This window comes from Gallus gallus, chromosome 2, assembly GCF_016699485.2.
Source record: "Gallus gallus isolate bGalGal1 chromosome 2, bGalGal1.mat.broiler.GRCg7b, whole genome shotgun sequence".
Classification (NCBI taxonomy): Eukaryota; Metazoa; Chordata; class Aves; order Galliformes; family Phasianidae; genus Gallus; species Gallus gallus.
This window is the reverse complement of record NC_052533.1, coordinates 30,564,054-30,589,707: the sequence shown is the minus strand read 5'-3', so window position 1 is coordinate 30,589,707 and position 25,654 is coordinate 30,564,054. Positions and strand designations below refer to the sequence as shown.

Sequence of the window (25,654 nt, the reverse complement as noted above, 5' to 3'; positions counted from 1 at the left end):
TGATTACAAGTATAGATTAAATAGATCTGAGACTAAATAGTCTGGGGCTGTTGAGCATAGGAAAACAATATCTGGAAAGAAGGGATATGGTGCAGTCTGTAAGACCATGAATTATCTGGGAAAGGTGAATATGGAAAGATTATTCATTGTTTCTTATATGTAGGAAGTGCTTTGTAACATAGTGACATTATTGGTTTTAGAACTAGAAAATGTGTATTATATATTATATACAATGCACAGCTAAACAGTGAGACTCAGTGTTGTGAGCGTTTTGTGGAAACCAAAGTTTGGAAGAGTTTAAAGACAAATTGGCTGTAATGCTGGCAAAAATTCCATCACTGCAGTGATGTGGATGTAACTTCCAGTTTGGGAAGTCTACACTGCCAGTTACTGGGAGTTAGTAGGGTATAAAGGAGGGAGAAAGTCAACTTGGCGTTTGTCTGTTTTGTTTTTCTTCCTCTGGGCATCCTCTGTTGGCTGTTGCCCAAGACCTGATTCTGTTTTTTGAGCATCCTTGATCTGACAGAATGCACTGCATGCAGCACGCTGCAGTTTGCAAGCGGTTAATCGGAGTCTAAAGTTATATGTTTTATAAGGCTCTGTTTTCTTCAAGTGGGACAACTGCATAAGTTAGCAGCTCAGCTGGCAGCACCGTGCTGTATGGTTTTGCCAGTGGCCCCATGGTGCCTAGAGCAGGGACGAGGAGAGTGAGCTCCTGGGCTTAGGTTGAGACCAGGCACTGGCTTCTGCTGAGATGGCAACATCCTCCATTGGTCCTTCTTCTGTTCAGCACCACGTAGCCCTTCTCCCCTGATATACTTGGTTTGACCTTGTGCCAAGTAGATCTAACTACCTTAGCAGGAAACTGTTTTTTTTTCCTTTGCTGGGATTATTTTCTGTCACATTAGTGAGCTGAATCAGCCTGCAGAAGGAGTGCCACGTCTGGGATTCACTACAGACAGCATGTCACACACTGTGGTGCCTAAGCTAATAGGAAATGCCAGCAAGCGGAATGTGTCTGTGATGCTGTCTCCTGGCAGGGGCTCAGACAGTTATTTCTGGGAAATGAGGATGCAGAGCCTGGGAAGGTTTTGTGGGTGTTTTTGCACTCATGCACTAGTTTAAGGCAATTTCTTGGAAAGGCAGAGAATGACAAATGCTGCTCCTGGATGCTGCACCATTGAACCCAGTGACTGGGGAGCTCTGCAAACCACCTCCCTGCTCCTGCAGGAACATGTCCTGTCCATGGTGCTATGGGCAGGCACTGCGGTGTTCCCATGAACACGGTGTTCCTGCTGCAGGTTTCCTGAAGTCAGCACAGGAACCACAAACATCCTGTTGTCTCAGTGCCCAGGGCTCTCTCCAGAGATACTGGTGGTATTTTTTCTGTTCATCACCTCAAACACTTCTCATGAGGTGAGCTCACCCCATGGGATGAGCCAGTAGGCCCATGGTTTCAGTGTGCCTAGGAGCAAGTAGACAGATTTTGGCACCTTGACGCCTCAGGCACCATAAATAAACATTTTATACCTCATGCAAGAACAGCTTTAATAGGAGGTGTTAGGACCCCAGGTGTTTTTCATGCTTTGTTTTTGAGTCAGATTTGCAGAGGAAAGAGCTACCCAACAAATATTAGTCAATTGGATCACAATGTTCTTAGTTCCTCAGTCTTTCTCCCATAATTCTGTGGTTCATTACGGCTAGTTGTCATGTTTTGCTGTGTGAGAAAGTGATAAGGAGACACTGTGAAAGACTAGTGTGAAATTACTTGTTATGAAGATGTGCATTATAAATGATGTGATTTGTTTTGATAACCTTTACGATTTAAGTAGAAATGAATTGGCAAGTGCAGATCTAGCAGGAGACATTTTTAGGGTGAAGATGAATAATTTTCTTCTGATAGTGAAAAGGACTGAAGTTGTAAGTGGTGGAATATGTTAGTTTGTTGTACTGCAGTATGCACTTGGATGATGTGAACATTTAGAAGATGTACCTGTGAGACAAGTTGTTGCGACACAGGGAATTTGGTAAGATTTCTGGAAGGCCATTACGGTCCTGAAGAGTTATAATCACTTATTTGTAAGATTGGTTTTGCCCAAATGTCAAGGGAATGTTAACAGGAATCAATTGCCAAACCAGTGGAGTAGTATTTCAGATGTGTGGAAGAATGTATGGTCATAATGTATCTTTAAGTTAGTATGTGTATTAGGTAGCTGAGATTATAGAGAGACATATTTGTAAGTTTCAGAAATATCCCTTTGGAACTTTTTCAGAATGGTACTTTTGATTGTTGCTCATTGTCTTGTGTTGTTAAGCCAAAAAGTGAGTATGAAAGGGAGTATGAAACTTTCTTGCAAGGTTTTGGTTTATGAAAGTGCTTGTGCTTAGTGATGAGAGAGTAGATGCTGCCTCTTAATTTCTTCCTTAGTCTGAGTCTTATAGTCATTTCAGCGTGGCTGGTCAGGATCGCATCTAGCAGAAGTGAAGTGTTCCTGAGTCTGATGGTTGTAAGGACAAAAATGAGAAGTGAATCGCTGCCGTGTTGGTACCAATGAAATGTCTCTTGACAAGGGAGATGTCAGCTTAGAAGTATGCCAGCCACCTGCTTTGGTTCCCTGTCTGGCTTAAATGCTGTACAGAAGGTCTACTCAGTTTGATAGCTGCAAATTTGGAGACAAAGTCTCCCAGATCCCTCCCATTGCAGCCCGTGTTGCACCTTGCAGATGCAGAGCAGAGTTCAGCTCTGTTGAGCACACATTGAGCAGTATAGAGCAACACTGTCCTCCTTTCTCTGTGGCATGCTCATGTGCACATGTAGGCTGCATTTCCTACTCAGCAAAGAGCAAAAATTGAGTGAGGTTAAATTTGTTCCTTTCTGTGGTGTGGAGTGCCAGCAGCCTGCTGAAACCTTGTCAGCTGAAGGGGATTGGAGCCTCATCCTCTGGGCAGGATAGGAGCAGGAGAGATGGGGTCATGAATGTAGTCAGTAGTAAGATAATCAAAGCCAAGAAAGTCAACATTGATGTGGGTATAATACAGAGAGGTACCCAGATGCTAAAATGAGTCTGAACTGTGCTTGTATTGGCTTCCTGTCAGCTTGGACTCCATTTCCATACAGTAGTGGATTTAAACATCGAAACATGAAATATGTGAAGAGAGAGGACAGCCCTGTTGTGAAGGTGACACAACTTTCTAGATACTCTGAACCTCACATATAGCCTCACATACACACGGTGCCCTTCATCACATCTTTTCTCAGTATTTACTCATCCTCACGCTTAGTGTTGTCCTCCTTTCCTTCCTTCTTCAGGCTTTTCACTATCAAACCCTGATCTGCAGCCTCTTGCTGCTGCAGACTGCTGAAAAAGCTGGACACTTGTCTGCAATACTCCCATTTCTTCATTTGTCTTCCACAGCACTGCAGTTCACCACCTGCTGCCCTAAGTGGGGCCGTTTGTTGTTAATGACTCCTGTCACACTGTTAGCACTCTTCTGCGGCTGCTAAGGAGTGAACTTGTTTGCAGAATAGAGCAAAGCACTCCTTCCCAAAAGCTGGCTCTGTTATGTTGTGAATCCTGGGTATGGTTCTGGGGAAAGAAGTTTGCCCAGTGGGAGAGTTTTCATGTAGGAACGCTGAAAACATAAAACTATCTTGAAATACTTGCTGCATCATTGAATCCAAGAACACAGATCATGCACTGTCTTCGGGGCCTGAATTGCAGTGTTTCCAATGCTCAGTGTTGCTACAATACAATGATTTTTTTGTGAGGTTCACAATTTCTGAAGAATATAAAGAGCATGTTCATTCCTCGCCCACAGGGTGGGAGCTGGAGTCACTGCCGACTGAGGACCTGTGCTTTGAGGTTCTGGATGAAAAATCTGAAGGAAATCTGTTCTTCAAAGCTGCTTTCTTCCCCCTGTGAACTAAATTTACTCTCATGCTATTAATTCCTCCTTCCCCCACAATCCTCCTTTGCACGCCCTCCTCTCAGACAGTCTCACCGTGTTACAGAAGTAGCAGCCTCAGTCTTTTAATGAGCAGGGGCAGGGCTGGTTTTGACTGCAGCCAAACTATGATTATAGTTACCTTACTAAGCTACCTGTCATGCCCTCTGTTACTACCGTTTGCAGCGTGCTCTGAGATTATCACATGCAGTGGAGCTTGGCTGTGCCTCTGGATGCTGCTTTCTCTACCATGTCTGACTTTAAAAAAGGGGAAGAGCAGCAGTGGCAACAGCAACTCACAGCCACTTTGCTGGCTGTGGTTGGCTGGGATTCTGTTGTGGCTAATGTGGTCTTGCTGGGTTTTGGTTTCAGTGGGGCAAGTCAGAAGCTCAGCTATTGGATATAGGAATAGGTGGTGTAGTGGGAATAGTTTTGCAAGAGCTCACGTGTCTGTCTAAAAAGTAAATATTCAACTGGAATGCTCTTTGCATAAATCCAAAAACTTAATGAGCTTACAGATTTCAGTTGATGCACAGATAGGCTTTAAATTGCTACATTTTTTTTCAGAAGAGAAGGCTTGATCCAGTTGGGTATCTGTTGGGTTATGTAGTGTTGGGAGAGTCTGTGTGGTCGGCATTGGAGGCAGTCCTTCATGTTTTTTAAGTCAGTTTTAAGTGTTTCACAGACTGAAATAGGAATAGAATTACACTGCTGACAGCCGAAGGTTTGTTATGGCGTGTCAGCAGCCCTCATGCACTATAGCTGCTGCTGGCAAAAAGCTTTTTGGAATAGCATCAGTAACCACAATGAAGTAAATTGCCTGTCCCATCTCTCAAACAAGATGGAAAATACCTGTGAGTGTGAGTGGTCGCTGTGGCAGCAGCTCACACAGTGTCTCCAGAGCTGCACTGAGATCAGGAGATGACCTTGTCTCAGTACAGAAACAGTGTGGGGTCTTCCCCAAACCTCAGCAGTGCTCTGCCTCAAAAGTGAAAATGTGCTGCCTTGTTTTCAAGGGCACTGAGGACAGAGACATTGGAGGGTGGCAGGGTTGGGGAAATGGATCAATGTAAATAAAGTGGCAGCTCTGATGGATCTCGTTTTGATGGAAGCTAATAATATAAAGCTTACACTTCCTCGTGACAACACTTGGGATGAATTGTGACTTTATTCCTATGCTTGAACTTGAGTTTTGATGCAGATACAAATTGGCAGGAATTAGAGGTATAATTATGGAGAAATCACACCGTCTGACCCAAGATGGCTGGAGGCTGTTACACCTTAACTTCTAATTGCTTTTTCAGTTTCTTTCCTTTTCATCTGCTCCCTGCATCCTTCCATGCCATTTTCCCTCCTCCTCCTCCTGCTCCTCTGTGATCCAGCAGCCCACCTTCTCATAACCTCTACCCACTCCTTAGGATTTAGGGCTCTGAGACCTGTCTCTAGGAAATGCTGCAGCCACAAACACAAATACAGATACTGTTTTTGCTCTTTCCCAGCCATGACATCAGAGCCCCAGCATCAATACAATAATGAGGCCTCTGTTGGATTTGTTTCCCATCCCAATGCAAGCCTTGTCTATGGGATTTTGTTTGTTGTTGCGGTTGGTACAGCATACGGGATGCACAGCCACAAGCTGGAAGCAGCAAGCAAACAAACAACAGCAAAAAAAAAGAGCCACGAACAAACAGCACTTGTCAGATTTCTGTTGTCATGGAATTTTCTTCCAAACTCTTTTAGCAGCAGTGAGCGTGCAGTGATGTTTTGCATGTCCCAAAGCATGGAAACCCCCAGTTATGGTAAATAAAAATATTTAGCTTCTCAAGATGACCACAGCTTCTCCTCGTGCTCCTCCATCTCCTTGCCATCCTGCTGTGTGCTGCAGGCTCCTGGTTGCATTCCCTGCCCTCTTCCCACCCGAAGCTTGAGGTAGGCAGAAGGCCCAAAGCACCTATGTGCAGTTGTTGGGATGTGGGCCGTTGGTCCTGGGAGGGTTAAGGAGAAAAGGACACGTGGAGACTCCCCAGGTGTTCCCCAAACCTTCAGTACTCTCCCAAATACTCCTGTTTCAAAGCTGCAAAAAACCATTTTCCTGAGATCTGTGTGGTGTCACTGGTTGAAACCAAATTTTCTTAGTCTTCAGTCTAGAGACCCATCTCCCTAGGCAAAACTTTTGGCACATCTTACGAGTTGCTTATGGAGCTTATGCAAATATTTCAAACAGTTTTGTGTTTTTTTTCTTTGATGTGTGCATGCAGATTCTGCTGGTGTTAATGAGTCTGATCTTCATATTCAGTTGAGGGTTTTGACATGCGGATGGGCCATAGGGCATTTGATTTAACATCTCAGTTTAAAGGACTGCAAATCTGTTCAGGGAATCCAGGTTAGTAAGATGCAATTTGGGAAGTTAGAACTATGTACTTGATTACAAAGAGCTATAAATATTTAATAACAGTTATCTAAAAGCTTTGAAAGACTTGAAAGTGCCATTAGCTTTGCAGGAAACTGCTGTATTGGGTTTTCTTGACAAATGGTGAGAATTCAGTTCCTCCTAGAAAGTACTGTCGTGTAAGTCTGGGACGAGGGAGCTGTTGCCCAAAGTCCTGTTATGTAGTGTTAGCAGGAGAGCCTGCTTCTCTTCCAGAGCTCTGTGCCTTAAGGGATGCTGAGCATTGATCAGGGCAGAGAGGCTGGGGAAGGCCTTTATTAGGCCATGTACAAGCACAGTTGAGGTCAATGTTTGTCAACATATGGCTTGTGGATTTCTAGTACCCGTGAAAGGAGTTAGTGTGAAGCGAGCCCATTTGTGTGCTGTAGTGGTGCTTCTGGTTATCAAAATAAAGCAGAACTTGTAGCTTAGAGCAATCATGAAGTTATTTCATCTAGGGCTAACATTTTCGGAGGTGGAGAGGCAATTGGTGTGCCTACAGCTACAGATCAGCAGATTGTCTGGGTCTCAAAGTGAAGAACATTTTGGGATTGTTCAACCAGCATCATGGTAGTGAAATACAGGTCTGGAAAACTCTCAGTGTATTTATCTGACTGCAGAAAATGTCAGTCTATGCTTTCAAGCCTCAAACTGAACAAAAAACGACAGCTTTTGTATTTATCTTAGAATAATTAGGTGGCTTTGGTGGTTTTGGGGGTATTTTCATTTCAAATGGGAAGTAAATGCCCCGCTTCCCCTGCTAATCTGTGAATCCAGAGACTCGCAGCTTTCGGCGTGTCTATTCATGATTTATTTACTTCTTAAAATTCAGACATAGGCATGTGTGCGATGATTTATCCCTGCATGTAATTGGATACAGTGATTAAATGAGCCTGCATATTGTACTTCATTGTCCTTTTGGGATGTAGGCTGCTGTGTCTTTGAAACAGCTTCTCCTAGTAGAATTGATTCCGACTCCTGTATATTTGCTGTAGCTGCTGATGTGTTTCTAAAAGCCGATTTGGAAAACTGCTTTTAAATATATGCTCTTATACAGGAGGTACTTAGCTAGCTGAAGAGTTATATGTAATCCTCAGAGCCTTCCTTTAAGATGCCTTGCTACCTTCTCCTACAGGGACTCTTCTTAAAATTAAACATATACTCACTGGTATGTAAGTTGAAGGAAGCTATGGGCTACCAGCCTGTGCCCATGGGCCAGTGAATGTAGAAGGAGACAGTCATCACATAATTACTGATTTTCTCTAGGATAGGTAGGAATGATTTGAGGAAAAATTACAAGAAGATTTTTATAATTGGCCTCAATGAGCAACTGAACGATCAAAGCAGTTTAATGAACAGAAAGAAATGCAGAAAGACATTGTGAGTTGTCATTTTCCATACATACGGGCGTTCAGCAGCCGCAGAGTCCTTGGCTGGTGCTGTGCAAGCACAAAGAGGCAGTGCTCTGCCCAGAGAATCCCTATGCTCTGCCAGGACAGATATGAGAGCAAGAGCAGGAAGACACCTTGTTAGAGGAACTGGGTATGGACACAGTTTGAAGAATTTTAAGTACGAAATATATCTTGGTGATGCTGCTGTGCCTAATGTTGGAGGTGGTATATTCTGGTCTAAGGAACGGTCCTGCCAGGAGCAACTCAAGGTGCTCTGGCTTTGTCTCTTCTGGCTGAGCTGGTTTATGTCTGAAAATGTGGGTCTGCTTACATGCAGCCTTTACTTGAATGTGAGAGTAGTTTGCCTCTGCAAATTCCTGCACATGCACTTATTTTCATTACTTGTAGAAGCGTAGTATCTTTGAGGATTTGCAGCCTCTGCCTCAAATTTGGTTGAAATTTGCCAACAGATTTGAAAATTCCAGGGGTAAGGGAAGGCAAGACTGGCAGGCAGTTGGGCAGACAGCTCAGTTCTGTGAATGGTATTCCTATAAGGAACAGGAGGAAACAAGAAATTCTGAAGAAAAAGGTGATAACTTCATTATGTTGATAATAATAGTGATGGTGTTATAGAAACTGTGCCACTGTTGGCCTGTTTGATTTGAAAAGGGTTTAGAATTTTGAAAGCAAAAGGGTCTTTCCATTGGGTTTGCTATCTAACTTGATAAATTCAATGGCTTTGGCTCACTGGCAGGAGGCCAAATGCTCTGGTGTCCCATGCATGATACCTTGGATCGATGAGCTGTAGAAATGGGAGATGGCACCAAGTGCTAATCACTGCCAGGTGTGTGTTGGTGAAACACAGTCCCTGAGCCCAGGAAGGCACAATTTACATCTAAGCCAAGGAGATTCCTTTGTGCCCTATGGAAGTCCATAGAGCAGGTAGGAGGGTGGATGAGTCAGGGTACTGACCAAACGATTTCTACAGGGTACAGAGTGTATCTCCTGTATTAGATGTTCCACAGGTTGCATGTGAAAGTTACAGGGCCTAAGACTTGTATACTACAGCTCTCTTCTTTCTTTTCCAAGTGCAAAGTTGTATTTATCCCAGAATCGTTTTCTTAGCGTAGTTTTTGTAATTAAATAATAAAGTAGCACAAAAAAAAAAAAATCTGAGATAATGACAAAATTGAGTAGTTACCTTTAGAAAATGACCCTACTGGGCTTTCATCCAGTAATTGCTTAATATCCCAGATTTAGTTAACTGAAATAAGCAAAGCCATCAAATAAAATCCCCAAGTAATTATGGTACAGCTGAGTCAAACACCCAAGGCTGAACTCCCCAACGAGAGGGAGTTATTTGAAATGTATGGAAGTAAAGATGTTCTTTTTCAAAAGTGCAACACTCAGTGACCATGTATGGCAACAGCCAGAGGTCGCTCTGCACAGCAGCACCTTTCTGCTGCTGGGAATAAAACAGCCATGGAGGTATTATGATGCTCACAAGCAGCTGAATGACGGCTAACATCTGTTTGTCTTTTGTCTTAACCCTGTATGATCTTTAAGGAGTGCAGGCAGGAACCTTTTCTTTCTCTTTCATTCTGCTGTCAGGACAAGGTTGTACTGACAAACCCTTTGGTTTGAAGTTGTTAGATATTCTTGAAAAACATGCTGCCTTGTATTGTAATCGTCAGTGATCAAAGGAGAAAAGCTGTCTTTAATTACATGTTAAGCAGTCACTGGAATGATTTGGGTGTCTCAGCATAGCAAGTGCAATTTAGGCACATATATATAATGTATGTAAGCCTACAATTAATGCAACGTGTTTAACCATCACCAACATGACATGTATGGGGTTTTTTTTTGCAGCCTATTCAGCACATGGGGAGACAAACCACAGCTGCCCTGTGGGTGCTCTGATACTCATCTCTGGGGTTTCATCCCATGGGGATGTGCTGGGGAGGGCGAGGAAGGCAGGCAGCAGAATCATGTGCTGTTTGCAGCACATGCTCCAGTGCCACATGTTGTGGAGCTCACTGCTTAGCATATTTATGATAATTCGGGTCCCAGGGGCAAACAAGATTCTTCTTATATCTCCTTCCCTGGGCTGAAGCACAAAGAAATTTCCCGTTGCTCCTTTGTAGGGGAAAAATAATGGATCAAAGTTTCTTGCTAAACACTTTTCAAAATACACAGAGCAGATCTGTACATTTCTGTCCCTCCGGGGACGTAGTGCTCCAGTTGGTATGGAAAGCAGCTAGCAGTGGATATGAGGATAATGCTGCACACTGAATCCAAGGCATTGCACCGACCTGCAGAGCTTGAGATGTGGCATTTCTGTGTGTCATTTAGCTTGTCCTTTATCCATAGGATGCTCCAGCGTGGAGCGTACTGTGGTTACTTTATTGTGCTTGTCACTGCAATCCACTGGACTGGATGTTGTCCAAATGCTGTGTACTTCTGAGCCTGTCATTAGGCACTACTTTAAAAATTTGAGTGGCAGTAACTTTAACATATTACGCATATGAAGATACTGGTAATTAAGATTTTTAAATTATTCATTTTTTTAGTAGACATTGTATGGGGGTCAGCAACAGAAAATTTGGATTCCTGTTCTTAGAAACGTCTCTGCAGTTTGAGTCCTCTTAAAGTATCTCAGGTTGGAGATCAAAAATAAAAAGTCAGCAAGAAGAGATGATAATGTTTATGTACTTCTATAGAATATCAGATCTGAAGGTTACTGTTCCCCAGGAGAAGGTTTTCCAGCTCAGCAAAGAGAAGGACGTGTTGAACTGGAAGCCTGGTTCTTTCTCAGTGCAATGAGCGTTGGACAGCACGGATGAAAAGAATGAAGATGAAGTAAATTTTACTTTCTGTTAACTTTCTGAAGGTCAGATGTCTCATCTAATTTTAGTGTTCCCTTTAAACTCAAGTGCATACTGTACCGGTGGACCTGGGAGAACGCATGGCAGCCTTACTGCACCCATTGGGTATGACGGGGCTTGTAGAGGCAGGTGGTGCAGCCCCTTCACTGCATTACTGGTGAGTGCTGCCTGGGAAGGGCAGTGCTGCTTGCAGGCAGTGAAAGGTCCCATTGCACCCTGGAGCAGTGACAGCTCTCAGTCACCTGGACATGGTGGCATTGAGGATCTGCACTGGAGGGTACTGAATCCCTTTGGGTGCTTGGAGGTGGGGGTGATGGCAGGGATACAAAGAAGTCCAGGTGAAAGAAGAGAAAAAGAAGGAAGTTGCCCTGTGTTTGTTTGTCTGACTTTTGGGATCGGGGTGATGGGCTGTGTGCCTGCTGGAGGTGAAGCACGAGTGAGGGCTATGCGGGCAGGCTGTGCTGTTACTGCTGCATGCCTATCTCCTCTGCCCCACAGGCAGCTGGCTGCAGGCGGAGGGATGAAAGAGAACCATTAAATCTTTTATCTTCCATCACGCTGCTGCAGGCACTCCTGGCCTGGCTGGCTTATTATAAACAATCGATGGAAGGAGAAGATGGTGGTGGTTTTTTTTTCCCTGAAGTACTTCAGGAGATTCCTGATGTGAGCAAGGACTGCTGCTTTCTGCAGCTCAGCTGCCCTGAGTACCTCGCACATACCTTTAAATATCTCAATTTTCTGCCAATTGAAGATCCACTGCATGGAAAGCTTGGGTGTTTTACTTGCAGTAGTCAAGGGCTTTTTTAACAAAAAGCAGCAATATCTTAGGCTGACAGCTATGAGCACTGTTTCTAATGCTTTAAAATGTGTAAGGCATAGTAGATTTGTCCAATAAATTCAAGTAATCTAGGCCATTATAGCTGCACATTAATCACTACTCCATCCTACCTGGAAAAAAAAAAAAGCTTCAGATGTCTATGTGAAAAAATTAGTGCCTCATTAAATCTAGACAAGTCTGACATTTGCTCTCTGGCTGTGGTTTCAGGACTTTTTGTCCTTCTAACAAAATATGAAACTGCTCCAGTATGTGTGATGGCAGCAACTGGAATGCAACTTGAGGAGGATCTTTGACCTTACCAGACAGAACGTGTTTGATTCATTCTGCAGATGTTAAAACGCTGCCGGAATTCACTGGGAGATGACCTTAGAAATTATTCCTACTTCTGATTTTTGTGCTCTAATAAAAATTCTGGTTGTACAGGTTAAATATCTTGCCCTTCTATATTTTCTTTTCCTAACCTAATGCCAGAAATAAATGTCTTGCTCTTTATTCCTTTGTGCATTGATTTCTCGGCGCTTCAGTGGCTAGATGACATAACTACTATAATTGTTTTAATACATTAGCAGCAAATTATATATTGATGTTCCTTTTTCCGTTGACCTTTCTTCTTCAGCATCATCTTTGGGTTTTGCTTCGTGCTGTGTCCGTGGTGGCATAGCATTTCCGGAGCGTCTGATTTTGGATTAAGGGCTAATCCTGTGAGGTCCCGAGTGTCAGTGCCATCTGCTGAATGAATGCAAGAGGGGGATTTGGGACCACTCAACACCCTCTCCGAAACAAGTGATATCTTGATGGATCAGATAGTAATGATAGCAGTTTGCATTTACTGTTGGTACTCAGAGGCATCCTGACATTTTTAGTAAATTGCTGTGGAATTACAGATTATTGAGAAACTTCTGTCTTTGAAAGGAGTTGCCCTCAAATCGCTTTTCCATTTCTGCAGAACAAGCAATTTTCTGATTACCAGCTACAACTACCGGACAGGCATTTGCATTGCTGAAAGGTTTCAGAGCGTTGCATAGTATTATGTGAACCAAAAAGGCCCTGTGTAGCAGCCTTGAGGTGTGATTATAATTTTTCACATTTCGTGGTAAGGAGTAAGAGGAGCGACAAAGAATTTATCAAGCTTAAGAGCTTTCAGCGCTGAGAGGCAGGAAAACTTGCAAATGCATTGCTGTAGCTCTCATCTGGTTTAATTTGAAGTCGGTAAGTGCATATTCAAAATAGCAAAAAAGTGTCTATTCCCTACAGAACAGTAAGCAATCAGCATCCATTTTACTCAAGCACAGGGATCTCATCTGTCTGTTTGCCCAGCTGTAACCCTATCTCATAGGGCTGCTTTTATGCTTAATGAAATGCAAGTTTTAACTGTTTCTGAGCATTATGGTATTGCTATCCCTATCTACTTGTATTTCTTTAAAGAATTAATAACAACAACAACAACAACAACAACAACAAATCCCACAACTTGCTGATGTGTGTCTTGAATTCACAAGCTACATCAGCATTATTAAGTCCAACTTCTTAATGTTTTTCAAATATACTCTGGGGGATGAGCCTCACTAAATGCTAAAGAGACGTGGCTGGTCCTACAAAGTAAGGATGACACAGTGAATGCAAATAAGAGCCAAATTTAAGCTGCTGTCGATTTTTAAATTCACAATGCTGGCTAACGCTGATTAATCCATTAACATAAAGAGATGGCTGGAGCCAACCATATGTTCATACCATTGTCTTTGCCATAACTGCAGATAGGAAATGGCACAGCTGAACGGTTATAGTTTTGGGTTTATTTCTGTGTGTTGTCTAAAGCACGTCTCTCTCCCTCCATCCCCCCTGGAGCACCAAAGAAATTAATGCCTGCACAAAACCAGAGTTTGTGTTGATGTCTGAGAAATGTGTGTGTAACCCCCATTCACAGTTCATGCTGCTGGAGCTCCCGCACACCAAATACTTCATACTCAGGTTTGAACGTGCTTCGGGGCAAAGGAGATCTTATGATCTCCTCTTATACCATGTATTTATTAGAATGAGAGGTAAACTGAGAGTAAGGGCATTTAGTGATTCCCTTGGTTTGGAGGGAAGATAGTTTGAGGAGTAAAATTCTTAGTTCAACGCATGAGTTCTTCACCTTTCTACTTTGTTTGTCGTATCCTATATATATCAACATATATACTCAATATGGGTATATGACAACTGCCTTTTTATTTGCCACCTGCATCCAGATTTGGCCTCCCTTAGCAAATCCTCAGAGGAAGCTGAATATCTACTTTGCATAAAGTGGAAAAAGGCTTTATCTATATTTTCGTGTAATCCGATTTAATACAAATCTAAAAAAACCTCAAATCTTTCTGTAATTCTTGCACAGCCATTCACACCAGATTTGTACAGTGCTAAGTGAAAGAGGTTTGGATTCAGAATGATAATAAATTTTCTAAGAACCTAGATTAGTGGTTTTTCTTTACAGTTTAACAGATTTCACTGTTATTGTCCTCTTATCAACTAACTGTATGTGGCATAGACAATCAGCAGATAAAGGGATACAGTCATATGCACAGAACCTGTATTCTTATGCTCCTCTATACAATGGAAGCTATATTTTATAAATCACATAAGAAAAAAAATATGCATTGAATGTTGAAATCCTGTTGGCCTGATCATTTTGCATAAATTTATTTTTTCTTATTATTTAAATAAGCATTTAATGCCAAAAAAGAAAAAAGAAAAAGAAAATGGAAACCGGAACTCCATAGAGTGAGAAGGATAAGATGCAAAACATTGCTTTTTTCAGATATGAGGGGAAAATCTGGGCAATTGGTTGGTGATAGAGGTGGGAGGACTGGTTTGGCTTATTTTTAACCTTTATATTTTTGCTGTTAGACCTAGAGAAGCATCAAGACAAAAACTATTTTGGGTGTATCAGTGTGATCAGAAATCCAGGACAAACTGGATTTTGTCTTCAAGTTATCTCTTCTTGTGGGTATAAAGGGATTAATGACTCAGTGCTGGTATTAGGAGCAGTTATATCTGGCTAAGCTGGATGGGGTGTCTAATATTAGCAATAGAGCAATAGGTGTACTCTGAACAGTTTGATCTATTGAACGTATAATGCAAATATGTACACAACATTGTTCTAGCTTTGATGGTCTAAAGAGAATGATGCATATGCATACTAGTAAGTAATACATGGACGTACAGTTTGATAAGTAGTTAAATGTAAATATTTGTAGCACTGGAATATTTCTCTGCTCATTTTCCTTCTTTACTCATTCTATGTGCTGTCCAAACTGAATGTTTACTTTCAAGAATTTCTCAAACAGATTAATAAAAATAATTTAACTTCTGTTTCATTTAACAAAGGAGTTTCCTTTAGCTTCAGTCTCCTTCTATACTTTTCTAACAAGTTATTAATGTCAGAGTGCTCCCCGATGCCTTGTACCACTGTGCTAGTTTAAGAGAATGTCCATCTTTGAGAACAGCTCACAGGTCTTGGACACAGCAATGACATAAAGTATACTGCCTGTCCTGGTTGGTTAAATATGTACAATGGAAGGTGTCAGGCTACGGCTCTTTATTAAGTACTTTTCTAAGCCTTAGCAATTGATACTCCACCTAGAGAAGACTGTGAAGAAGAGAGTAGACTAACCACTGAGAAATAAAATTCAGTGTGTAAACCCCTGTGACAATCCCATTCTGTACTCTTGCCATTTAAAATTGTGCATATGTAAAGATGTACCATCATGTGGAGGACAAACTCTAAAATGTTTAAAGTTACCCTCTCAGAGAAAATGGGGTATGATCTGGTTAGGTAAGTGGGCACATGGAAAGCAGCGGGAAATCCTCTGGGTTTTGGAAGTACATGGTAATATGCAGTTTGATGTTCATTTCAATATATGATCATTTATTGTTTCTGGTACTCCAAATCCCTGTTTCCAGTTAAACATACCATGATTGCCATTGGCTCCCATCACCATGCCCACGCAGTTCAGCTGCAGCTTCTCTTGTAGATGCCTTAGGGCCTCCAGTTGCTGACTGAAAGCAGATGTTCCCTGGGAAATCCTCATGCCTTGGGAACATCCCATATCTATATGGGAACATCCCATATCTATATACTGCTCTTTCCATTCCTCACCCACCCTGTATGCATTGCAGAAGGACCCGTATACTGCAGAAAGATTGGAAATGTGGTACTGACAGCTGCCAGTGAAGTTGGTGTCTGCACTACCTTATTTCACCTGGCTGAAGGGTGAGCCCACGAGAAACTGTCTCAGCAGAAGCTGACATGAATTGATTATTTAATAATGAAGAAGCACAATGCTTGCTTTTTTGTTATTCTTATGCCTATGATATGATACTGAGAGCACACATTCAGTGCTGAGATTACTGCCTAAGGCTGCCCCTGAAGAGCTGCAGGAGCAGTAGTCCATTGAACTCATGCTGTTTCTGTTGCATGTCTTAATGAAGTTTAAAATGCTTGAAATTGTCTTTGGAATGAAATATTCCATAGCTGCAAGCTGACTGCATACTTCGTAATAATTGCTTAACCAAATAAAGGAAAACTGTGCAGAGTAAAGAAAAATTAGATTGATGGCTAAGAGAAAATGATTGCATAAAAAATTCATGAAGAAGAGAAATTAAAAAAATAACATCACAGTCTTCTGCATGAAGAAATACTTTTCCTCCATAGGAAGCATTTTTTCTTTGTCAACCATTACTGTGTTTTTATTCTCCTTCAATGCTGTAAACACCAGAAGTACTTTTTCTATGAGAAGGATGGGGAAGGTGGCCACAAATTTATGCAGAAACAGGGATGTAGTACAGTAAAATTTAAAAGCTGAGGTACTTCACCTCCATTCTGTATGGCAATATGGTGCACTGTACATAATTAATGATGACTGGAATTGCCTTTTTTGTCCTCTTTTTTTTCCTCTTTTTTTTCCCTCTTTTTTTTTCCTTTTTCCCCCCCTTTTTTTATTTTTTTCTTTTCAATCCTTCCTTCCTTCCTTAGCCCCTTCCTTCCTCCCTCCCTTCCTCTCTCCCTTCTTCCCTCCCTCCTTTTCTTTCTTTAATTCTTAAATCAACCAAAACTAAGCAGGAAAGTCCTAAGACACCTTCTATTCATAGTTATTAAGAGCTGCTATTCTTAAAGTTCTAACTCATTCAAGTTTACTGCTGTTAGTAGCCAGAATTAATAATTTGCTGTGAATAAATTGTCTCGTATGTAGTCTTTCTGTTTACAGATGGAGATCAGGAAATAGTTAATTGTGAGCATGTGTTTAAAAGCATTTGAGAAATGTGCATTTGTTTGTATTGGAGAAGTTATTTTTTAAGAATTAGTTCATACTCAGTTTTTGTCCCCTTGTTGTGGCATATAAAGCCATTCTGGAATTATATAACTTGTGGTGCATTTGAGAAGAAAATACAGAGTGAACTACAATGATAAGTAGTACTTTGGGGAGGTACATACAAGTTGGTAGAGAAATTTTAAAATATAAATATTACCATAAAGTCTTTAGATGATGTTTGGCAATAGATATTTAATCTAGCAAAAGCACTTTCATTGCTTACTTGTTAAAGCAATTTAACAGATGACTGATGCTATTAATGGTCCACATGTACAATCTAGACCTTTTTTCTTCAAAACATTCCTTTAGGGTGTAAATTTCTAAACAAGTTTGAAGGCAATTTGTAGAGATCCAGCCCATACACAAGCTACATGAATCAGTATTTAAGGACTTTTCTTTTTACCCTTTCCTTTCCACTTAAAAGAAAAAGAAATACAATTTTAATCTTCACTATTTTTTTTTTAAAGAATTGCATTAGTGATATTTGTATGCAAAAAATGTTTAAGGAAAAAAATAAAGTCATAGCAAACCCAGCCTTTCTTCCTGCTCCAACACTTTGGTATCCTGGAAGCATTTTAAATAGACACCTGATGGTCAGATGTCTGTGATGGGTAAAGATGATCAAATATTAAAAATAAACTTTTATACTGGTATTTTAACACCAGCTAGTATGATAAAGTCACAGTATTTTGAACAATTGCAGAAGCTCATTGAGAAGCCTTACAGTTTTCTTTCAGCAAGTACTTCATCTCTTTTCTGAATGCATGGCTATCTATTGCTGAAACTAAGATATCACCTAAAAAGAATAGAAAGTTTCTGTGGAAATAACCTGTTATAACTGTATTTTTGACTTGATGAGCACCATGCACATAGTTTGGTCAAGAACTAGAATGGGAGATTAGCTGTGGCTATTGCCTCCAAGAACTGCAGCTTCCAAATAAATGTTTGTGAAACCTTTAACTTTAATAGCTGCGTTGTATCATCCAAAAGGCGTGCAACAGAATGAACTGCCGACCTTTTGGGTGCAGAACAAGCTGTTCACAAGATCTTTTTCATTTACGGAGACAGAATGTTCCTTTTATACAAAGATAATACTTTCCACAGTTTTAAAACAATGTCTGTGAGATATAAAGAATTTAATTGTCTTATTTGTGAAAGCAAGAGGCTTCAGTTATGCTTCTTCAGATCAGGAGTCATTCTAGATCAACTGTGCTAAAGGCATTGATTCAGCTGCTTTTCTTTTGTTAATGATAGCGGGGCTATTTTGAGTCCTATGCTGACAGGATGGGTTATCATAAGCTATCCGTCCATGTGATATTCACATGATATCTGGCTTGATATCTTGATACATGGATGAATTTACATGGATAGCTTGATACATGGATGAATTTATTGCCATTCTACGCCTCATCTATGAGGTCAGTTTACAGACAAGAAGGTCCAAGGTAGTTGTGACTGAAATGGGCCTAAATTGTTGTGAAATTATGCTCTTGGTCTGAAGAGCTTCTGGGATGCTCTTGGTTGCATACATGTATACAAGCACTAGCTGGATGAGATCAGGGACAGTGAGAAGGCCAGGATAGGTAAATGAGGGCACAACCTTGTCTTTCTCCTATAAGGAGCAGTTTGTCCTTCAGTCTTAGCAGCCGTAAGTCCACCAATGAATCACTACTTAATTTATAATGATTACTAGTAATAGCTAACTAGTAACAACTAGTAATACTGCTCAGGTGTTCTTGCTCTACAGTACTTCAAAGAAAGACATGTATGTCAATGTATATAACCAGCGTTACTGCAGTTATCTGTTTTCCTGTTCTCACTTGGTAAAACAGAGTAATTGCATCATAAAGATTGTTTTGTTTGTGATTGAAGCATGAACTCATTCCTACATCACACATAATTTATGAGTAATTAGAATCAGAAGCACAGTTGTGTGAGTTACAGACCAATGTGGGTTGGCAGGGAGCTCTGCTCTGAGCAGGCTCAGTAGGCCAGGCAGCTCAGGTCCTGCCCAGGTGGGCTCTGATTAACGCTGGTACTGGAGCTTCTGCAGCAGGGGAAAAAAATCTCTTATTTAGACAATTGTTCCCTTGTTCCAATATCTGATGTTTGCCTGTGTCATTGTGTTGCATGCCTCTGGGAAAAGTCTGGCTTGGTCATGTCTCTCTGTGTCATCGGGTTGCTGAAGGCCATCACAAGACTTCGTGTGAGCGTTCCCATCTTGTAGAAAACCTTCTTCTTTCAGCTTTCCCCCTTGCACCTTCTGTGCATGCTAAAGGCTTAGATAAACCCTAAAGTTAGCCTGGCATGGGAATGAGGAATGGGAAAATTGTGCTGAGGTCTGAGTTGGCAGTGCTGCTTGTCCTGACAGCCTGAGGTGTTAGAGCTGCAGGAGAGGTGCTCTGTTGGCAGGTGCCTTTAGTTATATTGATAGAAACCAAGTGCAGGAATGTCAGGAGCAGAAAATAACTTTGAATAATGTAATTAAGTAAACCAGAAAGTGAGCCACCAATTAGCGATGCACACAAGTCTTAACTAGCTAAGCATTTAAGCATGCTTAGTTTTTGCTTCTCCAATACTGTGCCTAGATGTTCACCACAGTACTGACAATCTCAGTTTTCTATTACTAAAAATTTGTCTTCTCAGATTCTGAAACAGCTTACTGGTGGAAATATTGAGTAGCTGGAACCACCCAGAAGAGCCAACTGGAATTTGGTGTTTGTGATATTCACTCATATTCATTCCTGACCTGTGGCTTATTTTGTGCATAGTTCTGTTTGTTGATTCATTGAGAACTGAGGATGTGCTTCTTAATAAGGATCTTGTCTCTGCAGTGTGAATATGTTGTTAACTGTGTGAAATGTAGTCTTCAAATCAGTGATATATTCTTGAGGCTTTTTTCTTGCTATGCACGCTAACAACAATAGGTACTGTCTTCCTCCTCTCAAAAATATATTGTACCTTAGACTTTTTTTTTGTATTTCTCTGCAGAAACTCTCCTGGATGACTTCCTTCTCACATACACAGTCTTCATGACAACAGATGACTTGTGCCAGGCACTTCTGAGGCAATATCCTTTTAAGTGTTGTGTTAACACTCATCACACAGTGACACCTAGGTTTGTATATTGTCAAGTTTAACTCATAGCAACAGTGCAAACCTTATAAATGCTGTTTTTGTTTAAAGCTATATGAATCTTCTCAACTTTTATAAAACAATGTTTAAAATCAGGTTAAAACATATCCAGAACATAAATGTTAATTCTTAGAATACCTGTGTAATACACTGCAGAATATGTAAAGAATAGGTATTCTACAATGTCTGCACCTTTTGACATGTGATACAGTATATAACTCCGTCTGTATTTCCAGTTATTTCTATAATCTATAGAATGTTGCTTGAATGAACTTGGAGCTATGAATTGAAGCTTCTTTTTTTTTTTCTTTTCTTTTTGTTGTGAAAATCATTTCACCTACTGAAAAAAGCATAGTGAAGGGACAGGAACAATGTATAATGTGAATATCTTTTGTCATTTGCTGTTTCTGCTTTGTGAATAGAGGACAATAGTGGAAATTGATTCTTTTTTTCTTAATAGTGTTATTTCAGCTTATAGTGTAATTTGCACAGGGAAAAAGAAACTGGCTTCCTCTGCTCGATATTTTTCTCATTGTAATGATGCATTGTCCTTTTTCATGCAGACATTCATGTTGGCGTCCATATGCAGGGCAAAGTTTCATTCCACCTTCTACAGGAAAGATATGACTCAATGTTGTATAATTCCTTTTAAATGGATTTTACTTTTTATAGACTTTTCTGTCTAATCTAGAAAGGAAAAAAGTTCCGTTGACATAGAGAATGAACATTTCTATTACTGAGCATTTCATTCCAAAAAGTTGATGAAACTCTCAAAGCTTCAAACAGGATAAATATACATTTAAAACTGGACAGTGTAGTGAAAAATAGTCTTTCATTGCCAAATGACAAACAAGATGATTATGCATTGCTGAATTTTAAATTTTCAATGAGTTCTTAGTATTTATTTCCCTTAACTTACTGTACCTATTGTGCAAAGAACCATCAAGGGAAAGAAGATGACTCTGATGTATCCTGCAGGAAACGAAAGGTCTTGCATTTGGTGTCTCAGTGGACTTCTCTCTACAAAGACTGGTTACATGAAGATGAGCATTTAAAACAATTTTTAAAGGTATTGAATCACTTCCTGATGCATTTCAATGTTGTTTCATTAGCATATATCATCTAAGAAGCTGCAACAGCAAAAATTATAAATCTTCATTTTTCATATTTAAATTTAGTCCTTGAGATCTATAATATGAAGTGATTTACATCTGTCTTTCCTTAATGCCTTAGAGGTAGTCAGTTTGAATGTAAAATCTATAATGTCTATTTGTTCAACATTACTTTCAAATGCAAAACTTTTGAAATTACACATCACCTGGAAAATGGGAAAAAATAGGAAGGTAAGAAGTAAAATGATGAATATGTGGAGGTTCCTTTGATACGGTGATCTTGGTCTGCCAGAACAGAGCCTATATTCAGTGTCCACATGATCATGGCTGAAAAGCAAATTTTGTGATCTCTATCAGAGGTGCTACGAAGAGCACAGTGCTGTTGTAAGATGTTTATCAGGTCTATATCAGGAACAGTACAGCTTTTTGCATTTTTAATAAATAAGACTTTGTCCTTACTAGCAAGGATCTGCAGATCTTTGTGTATGAATTCCAAAGCATTTTATTATTGCTTGTAGATTTGCAAATAGCCATGCTGTCACTGGGCCTAGGTCTGTAAGATCCATACAATTGTTTTTTCTGTTCTTTAATTTTTTCTTCTTTTTTCTGCATGTGGAATGAAAGTATTTTGAGAGAATTTGAAGGATTGATCTTCCACGTTTCCTAAAGACTGGCTTCAGTCTTTCACTCAAAACAAAGGGTGAAATTTTGTACTAAATTAAGAGAAAGACTTGAGAGTCCTGTTTTGTTTTGTTTTTGGAGGAGGGCATACTACATATGAAAGCAGAGACCTTAGGATTTTTGCTCTTCGGTACTAGGCTGTATGATACTGTATTGGAAACTGGGCATCATTCCAGCCACCAGCCAGGTTATACTGTTGCATGTACCTTGATGCAGTGCCTGTCTTTCTCTCCATAAAGCTGTGTGGCTGTCCAGTGTTCAGACACCCGATATTTCTGCTTGAGGCTTTAGCGTGATACAAAACAGTTGTAACATAAGTGATGCTTGAAGTTATCTGTGCAAACAATATAGAGGCTTATAATCCAGAATCATTTATGCTGAGATTCTTAAATGTAGGAGTATTAATTGGGCTAAAACAACTGGATGACTCAGCCTATGCATATGATGTCCATATTCTTGAAAGGAAAAGAGTAGCATTTGTGTGCAGATTCTGAAAAGGACTAGAAAAAATATTTCCCTCAATTTCAACCATCTAAGCCAATTCATTTGACTTACCTCTTACCTGAGGTGGTGTCTCCCAAAGTTAACTGAGGTTCCTAGTTGAGGGTAGTCAGAAGATGCCTTCTCCAGAAAGAAGTAGTAAGGGTTATTTATTTATTGGCTTAAAATTAAGAGTATGTTGTTGTTTGTTTTTGAGAGAGATTACTCAATTTAAATGTATGCATATATGAGGAAAATTGAAGTAGAAAGTTCATTTTAAAAGTCTAAATCAGATTAATCTGTTTTTACCATTTTGGATGAGGAATGATGGTCTGTTATGTTCTCAAGCTTCAGAATGGATTCTCCTGAATTAACTTAGATTTTGTGTAACAGCCATGTGTGCCATTTTATCTGTCCGTAGACTAATGAGCATCAACATTTTGCTCACTCACTTGGTGTTGATAGAGAGTGTTCCTACTTGGTGTTGATAGAGAGTGTTTCTTCTATGACAAACTGAGCACTGACTAGCCTGTAAAAATACACAAGGACATTCTCTGTTCATGGATCTTGCAAAAGAACTACGATGAAATTTGTTGCAGTATGCTAACGCCTGATTGATTTAGACTATTGCTGGGATACTTCCGATTTATTTTTTTGTTATCAGATGATTGCAGGAAGTATTCATTTTATTTTGTAGACAATATACCGGAATGTGTTAGATGATGTGTATGAATATCCCATTCTTGAGAAGGAGCTGAAAGAATTTCAGAAGATACTTGGGATGCATCGTCGTCAGTAAGTATTGATTATCCTCGTGATCAGATCTCATTTTCCTCAGTGTAGTTTATTTTTGTTGGCATCTTGCTGTAATTCAGTAAAGATAAAGGGATGAGTGATACAAGTACTGTATTCATTTTCACAGTTAATCTTTAAAATAGAGCTAGATTATTCCATCTTATCTGACGTTTGTCGGGCGGTGTGGAACTTTGTGGAAAAACTGTCAGAATGTCACTCAGAAGTCTCTGATTTCAGATGATGCATCTTATCTCTCTTTCTCTCTTGTGCAATACTGAGAAGCAAATCTATTTCTCAGTGGTTGTGCCAGGGTTGTTATTTTATTAATCTGATGGTATTTTTAAAAGATATTCCCTTGGTACATTTTTCCAACAAATAGAATGTACTTCTGTGATTTGTCCGTCTGGGAACTGGAAGGACCTTGGCTGCCACGGTGTTCTCCAGGAGCTCCCAGAGCATTCTTTTTCAGAGCATGCTGCATGCTCTGGCAGCATTTCTTTTTCCTATACTGACTTTGTGACTCCCAGGAAAGTTTTTGGTTGAACCAACTGACCTCAGCTTTCACTGAAGGATCTCTACAGCCATTGTGTGGAGACTGTGTAATTAAAACAAACAAACAAACTTGTTTTATTTTTTTGATTGCTAAAACTTGCTAATGTTTGGATTGAAAGAATAATTAGAATTTTCCTTTTTGTTTCAGCACTGTAGATGAATATTCACCACACCGAAAGGTAACACAAACCTTGTTTTGCTTGTTGCTAGCTGACTTACAACCTTTCTTTCTTTCCCTGTCTCCGCTTTCACCTCTTTTCTTGACATTTCAATTGAAAGTGACGGGTGACCAAAAACATGACAGGATACATCAGTGAGGCTAGACCCGCAACATTGCTTAAGGAAATTATTTTTTTCTGGCAGTGTCGCCTGGATATCAGTTGTGTGAACTAACCTGCAGTGACTGTGACAGTATTATCATTTTAACAACACATCCTGAGGTGTCACTGTTGAATGTTTTGAATAACGGAGGCCTGGGAGCTCATCCCGCCTGGCTGGATAGATGCAGAAAACCTGGGCAAACCAGTCTGAGCACAGGCATCAACTGCAGGTGTCAAGCAGCCAAAGTAAAGGGGGATTTGCTGTGACAGGGCAGAGAAAGAGAGAAAGAAAAAGGAACATGGATTTGTCTATTAAAGCAAAAGGAAAAGGTGCTACTGGAGAATGTTGACATATGAATTGTGCAGGGCTGAACGGCTGACCTACTGAAGTCTTCTGGGCTGAAGCATGTAAAAGGCTTAAAATGTTATAGTGGAAATACAGGAGGCAGAACATGAGATTGTAGTGAAATTGCTAAATAGGCCGATTGGTGCATAGGAAATGTGTATGAGAAAAGTACGTAAGAGATGACCTCTGCACATAGCTACAAAGAATCTTGAGGTGTGGATGCTGCTTGGCATAGGCACATCTCACTTCCTCAGAAATTCCCACCTTTACCATTATTAAGTAAGGCAACTTCCAGCTTACTGATGCAGGAAGGGTGGGTGAATTTCCTGTACTGCAACCTTTTTGTCCAGATGTATGCATTGAATGCTGCATTTTATCAATCGCTGCCTTGTAAAGGGAAGGAATGCAGACAGTCATTGTTGTGTCTTTTTTTTCCTCTCCCACTCCCTTGCAGAACAAAACCTTTTTCCACCAGTTCAGTCTAAAGGAGAACTGGCTGCAGCACAGAGGAACCATGAATGAAGCAGAAGAAAGTAAGTATGACTTAGTTAAGAATGGGAAAAAACCTAGCACAGTGCTTTTAAATGTCAGGGCAACCTTTTTTAGTAAGAGCTGCCTGTTAAGGTACAGTCTTCTTCCAGGCGTACAGCTTCTGAACAGGACCCTGGGGCCTCGAAAGGAGAGAGATTTGCCTGTGTGAAGATTACCTGTCTGCCTCCTGCTTTGCAGAGAGGCTCAGCAGTAGAGTGAGATCTCAGGCTTTCCGCCTGCCCAATTCCTCTTTGGCCCCTTGACAGAGTTGTGCAGCTCACAGCCTATCCATCAGAGGTGAAAACTGTAACACAGGGCAGGAATAGTCTCCTGACCTAGATCCTGTGTGTGAGAGGTGAATACACCTGTCAGGTTAAGTGGGGCAGGATCTGCTATCTCTGAGAAGCTGCGTAGGTTCTCTCCACAAAAACATTTCCACATAGCGGGTGAGATGTAGCGGGTGAGATGCCACTATGCTTTAATGTCAACTACTTAATTTTTCCCTTCATTGCTGCTAAAGCAATGGTAAAGTGAAGCTCTCACCCTGCTGTAATGCCTGTGAGAGAAAGGAGGCAGAGAGGGGAATAACATGCACACAAGCAGAGAACAGGCAGAAAGGCCTCCTCCTGGGACATATAGTCCTTTAAACAGTATTATCTTCCTTTCTTGGTGGGAACAAAACTCCAGAAGTTCAGGCTGAGTCAGGGTAGTTAGTTAAGTTCTGAGTCAGAGTTTTAGTGCTCGTTTGTGACACGGTAACAACTGAGCTCCTGTAGTGACACGTCTCTGCCTACATTATGTACTACTGGTAGATAGATAGCCTCTTTCTGTGCCTGAAATTTAAGTTTATTTGAGGTTTAGACTGAT

General features: G+C 40.6%; 1 protein-coding gene across 2 annotated transcripts in view; it reads left to right on the top strand.

The window, feature by feature from the left end:
* RAPGEF5 (Rap guanine nucleotide exchange factor 5) overlaps window positions 1-25,654 on the top strand; it is a 151,361-nt gene that overhangs the window by 95,189 nt on the left and 30,518 nt on the right. For both annotated transcript variants that reach the window (XM_015281856.4, XM_015281855.4), the window contains 5 exons: window positions 19,827-19,905; window positions 20,895-21,039; window positions 22,941-23,038; window positions 23,739-23,769; window positions 24,711-24,789. In XM_015281856.4, the coding sequence (XP_015137342.1) occupies window positions 19,827-19,905; window positions 20,895-21,039; window positions 22,941-23,038; window positions 23,739-23,769; window positions 24,711-24,789 (432 nt within the window). The remainder of the gene's footprint in view (window positions 1-19,826; window positions 19,906-20,894; window positions 21,040-22,940; window positions 23,039-23,738; window positions 23,770-24,710; window positions 24,790-25,654) is intronic.